Raw genomic sequence first — 12509 nt, forward strand, 5'->3', positions numbered from 1 at the left:
TTTTTTTTTTTGCTAAATGTTTAGGATGTTGTCTTGTTACTGGGCAATGTTTTGTTAACAATTTTTAATTTGTTCAAGAAGATAACATAAAGGCTACATGGGCCTAATTACTGTATCAGATAAGGCTTGTATGATGTTCAAAACTCAATTTGTAGCCTGTAGGTTTTATGTCAAATTACTCACGTTTTTGCAACAAACAACCGTCACAATTTTCCTATTATGGTTAAAGTGATTTGTACCTCAATTTTTACATTCATGAAAATTGATAAATTACTAGTTGTGACATGTATGAAAATATATCGGGCTAAGGCTCATGGATACATACATGCCACTCAAATACTTTGTCTCAGACGATCTCTTGCTTTGCTACAATGGATTACTTATCAATATAATTATTTTTTTTCTTATTTTTTGGTTCTGTTAAAATTTGGTCTATGCGTGAAAAATGTGTATTTCACTTCTTTAAAGTTTAAATAATGATTTTTTTTTAATGAAATGGGAGAATATTTTGGTCGCTCGAGCTTCTAAAATCTTATATGCCAGAAGAAATTTGATATTTAAGAACATTTTTTTTTTATATATGAAGTTAATATAGGCCATGGAAATCTTTTGTTTTAGAGTTTATATGTATATATATAATGGAAAAACAACCATAGGAAAGTTGTTACATATATATATATATATATATATAAATTGTTTGATTTAGCTAAGCCAAATAAGTAGTTTATTGTATACTCTCATTATGCTTTTTCATTACAAGATTTATTGGATGAAAAGTGAGCTGCTTTATTGCAAGCAACGATACCATTAAGTGCTGAAGGAATTTCACAGTGAATTCTGGATAATTATTTAGTCTAGTCCTCAACAAAGGTTCATTACTCTAAAATAGTGAAGGGATCTGAAGCCTCAAAACATTTAACTGGAGTGGAAGACGGTGGTGTCGAAGATAGCAGATCTCAGTCTCAACCGAGCTTTTACCCTTCTCATGACATGATGCATCTTTCTATTATTTATGTATTTATTTTGAAATATAAACACAAATTGCAAAATAATGAGGAAATATTTTCTTCAAATAAAACTCAAAATTTGAAATATAAACTTAAATTGCTAAATCAAGTGATACAAACTTCACTATACTTGGAACAAAAGTACACTCCACATTAAGTCACAAGCGCCATATTATAAATAAACCTGCATTACCGAAGTTCATACTCCAAGTTTTATAAACAACTTCAAAACAAAGAACAAGGCAACAAAAATAATAAAATTAAGTGAGACCAAGATCTTCATAGAGAATTTTAAGTTTTCCAAAATCTTCTAAACGGTGTCTTCAAATGCAAAAATTTTTCTGTGCGGACTCCTGACATAGCTCTACGTGCAGTGCATGATATTCTTGAGTTATTTTCAGATTATTTTTAATAATCCCGAAATAATCCGCAGTCTTTATTTTTGGGTTATTTCTGGGTTATTTCATGATTATTGAAAATAACCCAGAAATAACCTGAAAATAAATCAGGAATAACTTGCACCGCACGTAGAGGTACGTCAAATGTCCGGACAAAAAATGCGCGTCTTCAAATGATATTCTTCACACATGACTCTTGCCACGTGTTGCATCTCCAACTAAATACATTTCACTAAAATATTTTAACACATCAACAAAATCAGCATAGCCTAAAATGTCAAAAACCTTTCCTAAAATATCTAAATTTCTTTTATATGTAAATACATTTTATAAAATATCTAATTTTCCTTGAAAAAACATGGCCGGCAAGAGTGTGCTGGCTCGGCGGTGCTTCTGGTTCCTTCAAATTCTCAGCTTTTTCCCACGAAGAAAAAACAGAAAAGATAGATAAAGCGCACTTTCACTAAGCTGAGTACCAACAATCCAACATTCAGGTCTCTGATTCCCCGTCCATTCTACCCTCGCGTGATTATTTTTCCTCCATCAGTTAATTCCGAGCCGACAAGATCCCACTTTTTCGCAGCGGCAATTCAAAACCCACTCACTCCCGTATCTCCATAACTAAGCCGGGCTGAAATTTTCGATCTTTCTCCCAAATTGTCACTTTTTGGCACAGCCCAAAGGCTCCTCCATGGCTTCTGCAGCTTCCTGCTCATCGGCTTATGTGTCCGCAGCCTCCTTCGAAAGTTCGAAGGGTTCTAGGTTGTCATCGAGAATCCGGGCTTCGCTGGACAGCAAAGTATCCGATATGGGTGTAAATGGTGAGATTCTTAAACCGTGTTCCTTGGTTCCTGCAATTTCTTCTCTGATTTGATGATTTTGAGATTTGGATTTTCATATTGGGTTCAACGGATTGTGAGCGTGAGTGGGAGTTTGGTTGGTGGAAAAGATTTCTCTTGTTCATTTCTTTGCCATGATTTTGGTTATGATTAGTTCTAAGTGTGCTCCGAAGCTGGTCATGGCATTAGGTGGCAAGCAAAATTTTGTCTTGGTTTGGAAACGAACCTAAATTTATCTGTTATGCTGATTGATTTGTTTTATTCTCATCTCTTGGAGTTGATTCCTACCAAACATTTAGAAAGGTACTGAAATAAGAATCCCAAGAAGATTTGAAAGAGTCTTCTTTATAGCTCTGCTGAGGCTATGCTGTAGAATTTTATCATCTTCTTCTTAGTTGTATATGTTATATTGCACTATTGCTGCCATTAATTTCTGGTTTCCGAGCTTCGATGATATGCTAATTTTTCCTGATGACTTATTCCCATTGCTATAGTACCATACAGTTATTTTATTATGACTGCTAATTACATCCGAATGTATTTTGTTCTTCATTATGACTGCTAATAACACTGGGATTTAAAGCAAAACTGAGAAGACACTGAAAAGAAATTGGATTTACTCAATCCAATATTTAAAAATTGTCTTTTTTTTTTTTTTGCAAAATTCAAGCTAAATACAACTTAAGTCCGTTACCAGACAACCCCTAAGTCTAACATGTCATATTGTTTGACTTTTGAGCAAAATCTTTTATAGCTTTTACGAATCGGGAATGCTTGCTTTCAACTGTCCCTGTGTAAGTTTGTAAAGGGAAATAAGAAGGAGAAGGGGTAGATCTAAGATTACATGGATAGAAGTGTTTTAAAATAATTTGTAATACTCAAGAATAGTTGAATAATGATAATTCATGAAATCAAGCCCAAAAATAATTGGGATGAGGCTAATAATGATGATGATGATGATCGACTTAAGCATCGATCTGACTCTCTGAATTATTTATTTATTTTAATGGTTGTTCAAATGAGTATTTTATCTATTCAAATATTTTATACTGTTTTTTTGAACGTTCTTTTCATTGTGGGTGTGGTGTAAGAGTGGTTTTATCAGATAATTAAGAGCTTGTTTGGGATCTTTTTTTAAGGATTTTTTATGGTTTCTTAATTTTAAAAACATACTGTTTTAGTGTATTTTTTGTTTTTAACAACCTAGTTTACTTTTAAAAAAGTTCGAAGCATCTAAAAGTTGTTATGAGTATTTTCTTAAAAACAACTAAATATGTTATAACAAACCAAACATGCTAAAACATACTAAGTATGTTTTATTTCAAGTAAAAATTTTAAACAAATTAAAATAAAAATAAGCAAAATTGTACCCAAACGGCCCCTAAGGCTTTATAAAGTTGTCGTTTTTCTCTATCTGCTAAAGCGAACTTTTTTCGTGCAGCTCCGAGAGGGTTATTTCCATCGGAGCCTGAGCACTATAGGGGACCAAAACTCAGAGTTGCTATCATTGGATCTGGCCTTGCTGGCATGTCTACTGCGGTGGAACTTTTGGATCAAGGACATCAGGTAAGATGACCTCATGTTTTCTATGGGATTTGCTTTACTACTTTTTATAAATAATGATGTGAGATAATCATCAATTTCCTTCTGTTATTCCATCATGAACTATATCCTCAGGCATGAATCAGTTTTCATCTTTGTACTCAAGTTGATTCATACTAAAATACTAAATATGAGCTAGATTTTTGGTATTTTGCCTTTAGATTTCATTTATATTTTGTTTTTCTTGTTGTGTTATTTGGGATCATATTGATTTGTTGTCTCTAAAATGCACACTGCCATTCATTTTATGTATGATGAAATTTATGAGCGATCTATCCTTGTTTTCAATCTTCTTTCTCTCTTTGCTGTCTTGCACCACCCAGTACCTATTATTATTTATTAATCTATATTTTTTGCACCACTCATGACTGAAATATTTTTTCCCCATCTCTGCTTATTACTTATTCTCTTGTAGTTTGCTTATGTTGTTATATATTAAGGATTTTTGCTTCTAAATTAATATGTTATGCACCTAATAGCTTATATAGAGCTACTAAACTGCTTGCTCTATCTTGCAGGTTGATATTTATGATTCTCGACCGTTCATTGGGGGCAAAGTGGGATCTTTTGTTGATAAACATGGAAACCATATTGAAATGGGATTGCATGTGTTTTTTGGTTGCTACAACAATCTCTTTCGTCTTATGAAAAAGGTTTTTTTTTTCTCTGGAATGCTCTAACAATTTGGTATTACAGATTAAAATTTCGTATTATAAACTTCTCATTCATATTACGAAGGTGGAATCTACTGTAATACACTTTCCCATGATTCGAGGAATGCTCTACCAATTGAGTTTATGGATTATTGCGCTTAATGATATAATTTTTTCTGGGTACACTTGAGCTTATTTCAAATGTTTTGTTTCGTATGAACACCTTACTTTTTAATCATGTTGTTTGTAGATCCACAGTTCCCTAAATGCAACCAAGGGTGGAAATGTGCCAAGCTTGAGCTAGCCCAATTCATTTTTTTGTTTGAAATAGGCTGGTGTTCGAAATGACTTGTGAATGACATATTTGCGCTTCACCCGATCTAAATTGTTTATTCCTTTCAACTCATTTTCAGCTTGAAATTAGATCGAACAATTTAAAGAATAATAAAATTTGATACTTTTTAAAATACAACATAAAAACTTAATATAAAAATGTTATAAATTTCAAGCTAAACAAATCCAACATAAGTTTGTTCATGCGTGACTCGTTTATAAATCGTGCTCAAGAAAAATTATTCGTGTTTGACTCGCTTGCATAACGAACAAACTGAACACAAAATATTTGCAAATGATGAACCTTCTTGTTAGCCCCAAATGCGAAGCATAGGTAGATACTTTCATGATGCTTGTTCTCATTAAGTAGATCATTTATTGCTACTGTTCAAGATGGCTAACTTTTGGATAAATCTTCCTTAGAACGCTACATTAGATACAAATCTCAACATAAAGCATTTAAAGTGCTATTTTTTATAATTTATATGTTTTATGTTTCTTTATGATGAAAAAACTTGCATAGTGATATATTTGATTGTCATAAAGGTCTGTATTTTTTTTTTTTTTTGAAGATAAATGAAGCTTTATCATAGCAGACCATTCATTTCTGCCGTAGGACATTAGCAATCACACCTCTCATATGAAAAAGTCAGAAAAAAATGGGAAATGTCTTAAAACTCGTAATTAAAACTCCTTAAATACATAATTGACCTTAATCTCAGTTATCAAAATTGAGTTCACCTTTTTTTGGTGGGGTGAAGTTGCTTCCATTCGATAGAATGCTGCTACTGCTGATTATATTTTGGGGTGTTTCAGTTACATTTGTATATTTATTCTTCCCTTCGTTGTTTTTGCAGGTGGGTGCTGATGGAAACCTGTTGGTGAAGGATCACACTCACACGTTTGTAAATAAAGGGGGTGACATTGGTGGTATGTAATATTTAATAATTTTCTTTGTGCTTGTATGTCTTTCTAAGTTTGATCTCTATTCATGTGGGAGGTGAGTGTGGATATATAACAATTAGGAAAACATAAATTGATTATCTTATACCTCAAAAACATAATTTTTGACATTACGAAGAAAATTTGTGGAAGGCATATCATATATATTTTGACCTTCTGATCTCAACACATCTTCAATTTCTTATACTGATCTCTATTGCAGAACTTGATTTTAGATTTCCAGTTGGAGCACCTATTCATGGCATACGTGCATTTCTAGCCACCAATCAACTAAAGGTATGGAGCTTGCTTCTATAGGAGGAAATAAATTATGAGTTTACCATCAGCTGCCCAATAGATTTTTCCAATATTTCATTCAATTTTTTGCTTGAATACCATAATCCATATCGTGTTTTCAGCCTTATGATAAAGCAAGGAACGCACTCGCTCTAGCTCTAAGTCCCGTTGTTCGAGCTCTTGTTGATCCGGATGGAGCATTGCAGGCTATAAGGAATTTAGATCATGTAAGCAATATTTATAATTATAGATTTTTTTTTTAAACCCTGCTTAGTAAAGTGACTTCCATTATTCAATATGGAAAGTAAAACTTTCTTAGATTTAAAAAGCTGGAAAAATAGAAACTTTTGATAAGCAAACAAAAGCTCATTTCTATGTTTTTTGTAAATCTGAAGATTGTCTCAGAGAAAGGATAAACTATGAAGTTTCCTTGGTTACCTTCTGTAATTGTATTTATATTTATTTGTAAATACCAGTATTGTTTTGGGAGAAAAATATCTTTTTTATGACTGTATATGAGATGAATTTACTATTCTGTTTGTGTTCCAATTTTTCAGGTCAGCTTCTCTGATTGGTTCTTGTCCAAAGGCGGCACCCGCGCAAGCATTCAAAGAATGTGGGATCCTGTAGCTTATGCCCTTGGTTTCATTGACTGTGATAATATCAGTGCCCGGTGTATGCTCACCATTTTTGCTCTTTTTGCTACGAAAACCGAGGCTTCTCTCTTGCGAATGCTGAAGGGTTCTCCCGATGTTTACTTAAGCGGTCCTATAAAGAAATATATAACCAACAGAGGTGGTCGGTATGTGGGCAACAAACTTTGCATTATGATGCGTTTGATCTTCAAGAAAATCATTATTTTTTAGGGGCATTTAGACACATACCATCCAATTCCTCTGTACTTACATACATTTATACCACCCAAAATCTTTCATATCACATAAAACATACCACTATTTTAACTTTTAGGTAAAATACACCTTTTCATGCATTGGTAAGGTGGCATGTGCCTAAAAAATTGAACTTTTAGGTGTTAGGTGTGTAAATAAATAGGATTTGATTGGTATTTATATAAATCTTCCTATTTTATGTTGATGTTCAAGACTGTTTTGTTTTAGAAATTGGCCTTAAGCATCTGTTGCTGCTGCAGGTTTCACTTAAGATGGGGTTGCAGACAAATACTATTTGAGAAATCTGATGGTGGTGATACTTACGTTACAGGCCTTGCCATGTCCAAGGTATTTGACCCTTATGTTTCGAGTCAAAAAGAGCTAATAGAAACTAGACGGTGGGCATTGGTTGAGAAGTGGTCATGGTTTTACATACATTCCACCCAATGCTTATTATGTATTCACATATCTAACACCTAAACTTTACTTTTTTACATTCATAACACTCAAATCTTTCATATCAAATAAATAATACCACTATTTCAACTTCTAAAATGTGAAATATGTCTTTTTATGCATAGGTAAGATGGTATGATATGTATGTAAAAATTAAAGTTTAGGTGATAGATATGCAAATACATAGGATTTGGGTGGCATGCATGTAAATCTTCCTTGTTTAAATAATTGACAAACACCTCTGCTACAACTTTGAAAATGTCAGGCCACAGAGAAGAATATTGTGAAAGCTGATGTCTATGTTGCAGGTCTGTGAATATTGAAATACAAGTTTCCAACTAACTGTCTTCTTGGATCTTGTGAGCTGAGGTTGCTTTCATAATTTTCAGCATGTGATGTTCCTGGAATTAAAAAATTGATTCCAGCACAATGGAGAGAATGGGACATGTTTAACAATCTGTTCGAGTTAGTTGGAGTTCCTGTTATAACGGTTCAGCTTCGTTACAATGGCTGGGTAACAGAGTTGCAAGAGCTCGAGCTGTCGAGGTAAATAGCCGCAGCTATTTCTAAAATCAATCTGTGTGCTTCTTTCTCTCGATTGTGAGCCGAAAATCTGTTTTTATACTTTTATTTGGTAATTGAGAAAAATGTCAAAATAATCATCCAACTCTTTGTTGGGGGTCATTTTAATCCTAGAGTTTGTAAAAATGTCAATTCAATCCCACTCATTTAATATGGACTAAAATATTCCCAACGAGGAATATTTCAACTCTAATTTAAGGACTCTGGGGACTTATTTAAACTCTAAAACTAAAAGGGTCCAATGTAAACAGTCAGTGGACTATTTTGACACTTACCCTTTGGTAAATATTTGCTTCAACATTTTGATTATTTTGAAATCTCTAGCATTTTACTTTCGCATGCATAAGCATTTCTTAATTTCTTTCCCTCACTGGCAATTGAGACAAGCTGTGGGATTGGATAATCTCCTCTATACTCCAGATGCCGATTTCTCGTGTTTTTCTGATCTCGCTCTTTCGTCGCCGGAAGATTACTACAGAGAAGGGCAGGGTTCCCTTATCCAGTACGTGACTGTTGAAGTTCAGGGAGTTTTTTTTTTTTTTCCCCATCTCCTCAGCTACTTTTTGCTTAATTAGTTTTCTCCTGCAGAGCTGTTCTTACACCGGGTGATCCTTACATGCCCCTGCCTAATGCTGAAATTATAAGGAGAGTTCAGAAACAGGTCAGTTCAGTTGATTCTCTTAGGAACCATTTTAGATCAATTTTTTGTTTATTTATTTTATTTTGTTTATGATTTTACTTGAAATAAAATATATTTGGTATTTTTTAACATGTTTAATTATTTTTAAAAATATTTAAAATAACTAGCATGATTCAAGTGTTTTTAAAAATAAGCTAATTTATCTCTGAAAACAAAAAATATACTTAACAAACTTGTTTTAAAATTAAAAGTAAAAACTAAAACAAAACCAAAAAAAAAAAAAAAAAAAAAAAAGGGATCCTAAACAAGCTATTAAGTTTTCCTTTTTTATGGAAGTCTGATTCTGGTTATAATAGCATACACGTTGAATTTGGGAATCAATTTGTTTCCAAACCAAAGGTGCATGGAAAATTACTTTTGCATTCCTCAAAAGGATTTGAAATGTAGCAGTGAAGTGTCAGCTTATGAAATCGTGTTTAAAAGTGAATTGCCTGCACGTAAAATGCAACTCTACAAGAATAACAAAATTATGGAACTAAAATTTTTTGTGGTTCGGTAAAATAGTTTTGCCCGTGTCTAAGTATTGAGAAATAATTTTCACCACTTCAGAGCTAAGTGCTAAAAACGAGTAAAAAGTACAAATATTTGGTCTTAAATCCTTTCTGTAATTATGTGGAGCCTGATTGTATCAATTAATGTTCACTTAAAGTCCTAAGTTTCCCCGATTGAACTTGATGTTGAGTTTGTCTTGGGGTACGAGGGGGTTCTCCTCCCTTTTTGAGTTTGGGGGTGCTACCCTGAAAAAAATTTTTTTTTTTTTGGGTATCTACCTTCCCAGTGCCGGACCAACAATGCCCCAACACCAGGCCAACAGCACCCTAACACCCAGAATAAGGAGTCGCAACGCCCAAACCCATGTTCAAAACTCTAGAGCACAACACATTAGTGCCTGTAAGTCAGCACCCTAACCCTCGTTGGAGCACCTCAGTGGCACTATCGCGGTACCCTGGCTCAAATAACTGAATTTGAGTTGTTCTTCGCTTAAAGCTTCAGTTTTGCTGATTGAAATGTATGCAATTTCGATATCTCTTCTGCAAAGGAGAGGAGAGCAGCATCTTGAAGCATTCCAAAGTGTTGGAGAGGCTTGAATATGATATAATTTGTATAATTCTTCTCATTTTCTTTATAGTGGATTTTTTAATGTGTTTTGGCTCCGTGGTTTTTTCCCGACTTTGGGTTCTTCCTCGTTAAATATTGTGTTCTTTGTGGTTTTCTTGTTTTGTGTGCTTTTCCTCAAAATTTTGCTTTGGATCTCTTAAACTAATTTCATCACAACCCCACCCCCTTCTCTCTCCCTCCCTCTCTCTCTCTCTCTCTCTCTCTCTATATATATATATATATAGACGACGCAGTTACATACCACACCATTCTTATGCATTTACATATATAATGCCTACAGTTTGATGTTCGCATTTATAACACTTCAGTTTCATAAACTTATGCATGGAAAATTGCTTTCACTTCTGAAGAGGTTTTTTTAAGTGCTATACATGTAAATATGAAAGTTTACGTGTCAGATGTGTAACTACCTGAGAATGGCATGATATGTATGTAAATGCCCCATTATATGTATATAATGGGATTGGGCTTCACTTAGGCAGGCCAGTTAAAGTGGGTATAGAATTATATATGCTACTGTTTATGTTGATTTCTCCACCTAAACAAAGTGGAGCATAATCTCATATTTTGTGTTTATTTTTTTTCTTTGTGACGAGGCTTTTATCTGCAAGTTTTGACAGTCATTTTATTGAAGTGTTCAATCTTACTTGCTGTCAGGTCTTGGATCTATTCCCATCCTCTCAGGGTTTGGAAGTTCTATGGTCTTCAGTGGTCAAGATTGGGCAGTCTCTTTATCGCGAAGCTCCCGGAAAAGATCCATTTAGACCGGATCAAAAGACTCCGGTTAAAAACTTCTTCCTCGCGGGCTCATATACAAAGCAAGTAAGTTGAGCTTTTATGTCTTTTTGTTGTTGTTGATGATGATGATGTTAGCAAATATTTGATGCTTCGAAATATTAGTCATTAATAACATTGATTTAAGATTGTCCCAACTATTCAATATTGATCTTATGAATTAGTTTTCTTCATTCATTCATTCATGTTGAGTAATGCATTTAGTTTTAACTTTATACTAGTTGAAGTTAATGTGATTGACTTTCAAAAGTCAAAGATGCCTCTTCAAAATTCTCTACAATCTTCATCCTAAAGACAACTAAATTGATGGAATGGCCATATTAGTTATGATTTAATGAGTTGAGGGTTTGAATTGAAAACATAAAAAAGTCTAGGACTAAAATGAATATACATAAAAAGTCTAGCACATTGCTTTGACTTTAGTGGTTCTATCCTTATCTTATAACCTCAATTTGTTTTATATATTATAAGCTTATTTTTTTTTTGCTTATATTAATTCCTCTCAACTCATTTTAGTTCCACTTCATTATCTTTTCGTATTCCATAATAATATTTTGTCTAACATCTCAACTTTCATTTTTACGTATCTCATTTCACTTAACAAGAGAGTTGAATCAAGTTTTATATACTATATGCAGGACTACATTGATAGCATGGAAGGGGCAACTCTTTCGGGTCGGCGAGCGGCGGCTTACATCTGTGGTTCCGGCGAAGAACTACTCTTGCTTCGCAAGAAACTCGTCGCCGACAAAGCAAGTGGCTTCGCCGAGGCTCCGAACACATTGAGCCTTGTGTGATTTAGCAAACTTTCTCAATTAGTTTATGTGGAATTAAAACATGCCACTTTACCACTGTTTAAGAAGATGTGTTTCATCTTTTAAAAGTTCGTATTGATGATAATTTTATATGATATAAGAGATATAAGTGCATAAATATAAAAATTAAAGTTTAGATGTTTAGGTTATATCAAAAATGTTTCAGCGCTGATTCGTAGGAGATCTGACAGTCCAAAAGACAAGAATATGACGGGGGAGAGTCCACCAATAGAGGAGCGTGAGATCCATTTATATGATCAAATGCAGCCGTCTAAGCTAAAGCCAACAATGATGAGTTGACTGAAAGCCATAAAAAACTATTGAAAGATCTGAATTTAAATCTTTCGGTCAGGAACGAGATAAAGAAACATCTGAGCCAACCATCATAAATACGCCAACCCAAGGGAATACCTAGTTCTTCGACATTTTCATCTGGAAGTCTCCGCCATATAATATATCAAGGGTTAATAGTCGGACTAGATCAGCCGACTGACAATGTCGATCAAGCCTAGCCGTTTAAACCGATCATACAGGCCTAAAGCCAATTAAACTTAGTTGGCCGAGCCAGAAAGCAGCAGAACAATAGACTCATACATGTAAAATATCAAATATATCTTGTACATCATATTATTCTCTCTCCTTTATAAATAGGAAGATCATTTCATGAATAAGACAATTACTATTCATCACTGTTCACACTGCTTTATCTCTCTCTCCTCTCATAACTTATGCTATATTTCTTGGGCGTGTTTCACGTATAAATTAATATCCAATAGTTAAATATGTAAATACTTAAAAAATTGTGTCGTATGTAGGTAAACGTTCCTTTCTTTTTTCATACAAATATCATGCATGCAATTAATATTTTAACTTATAAATTAGTTAATTACTTGTTTAATGTGTTATGACCAAATACTGTAGTTTCCGAGAGAATATTCGGTTATGCGGACTCCATATATAAAATTGAAAATACGTCCAAAATTGCTAGCTGTAGATTCTTTGAATAGTGTTGATGGGTAGCATTTAAGAATGCGTGGAAGATATGCATACTTAGATTGAAAAAGAAGAAAAAAATTACATG

The 12509-nt window shown here is 33.7% G+C and overlaps 1 protein-coding gene across 1 annotated transcript; it reads left to right on the forward strand.

Moving 5' to 3' along the window:
• The first annotated feature begins 1772 nt into the window (after window positions 1-1772).
• On the forward strand, window positions 1773-11523 carry LOC110023507 (zeta-carotene desaturase, chloroplastic/chromoplastic). The gene is made up of 14 exons (XM_020722964.1): window positions 1773-2226; window positions 3686-3810; window positions 4365-4499; window positions 5690-5762; window positions 5998-6071; window positions 6194-6298; window positions 6629-6873; window positions 7222-7309; window positions 7683-7725; window positions 7807-7963; window positions 8373-8501; window positions 8588-8660; window positions 10476-10640; window positions 11252-11523. The coding sequence occupies exons 1-14, from the start codon at window positions 2097-2099 to the stop codon at window positions 11408-11410; spliced, it is 1701 nt and encodes a 566-aa protein (XP_020578623.1). The 5' UTR covers window positions 1773-2096; the 3' UTR covers window positions 11411-11523.
• The last annotated feature ends 986 nt before the right edge of the window (window positions 11524-12509 follow it).

Source organism: Phalaenopsis equestris, unplaced genomic scaffold, assembly GCF_001263595.1.
Source record: "Phalaenopsis equestris unplaced genomic scaffold, ASM126359v1 Scaffold000224, whole genome shotgun sequence".
Taxonomy (NCBI): domain Eukaryota; kingdom Viridiplantae; phylum Streptophyta; class Magnoliopsida; order Asparagales; family Orchidaceae; genus Phalaenopsis; species Phalaenopsis equestris.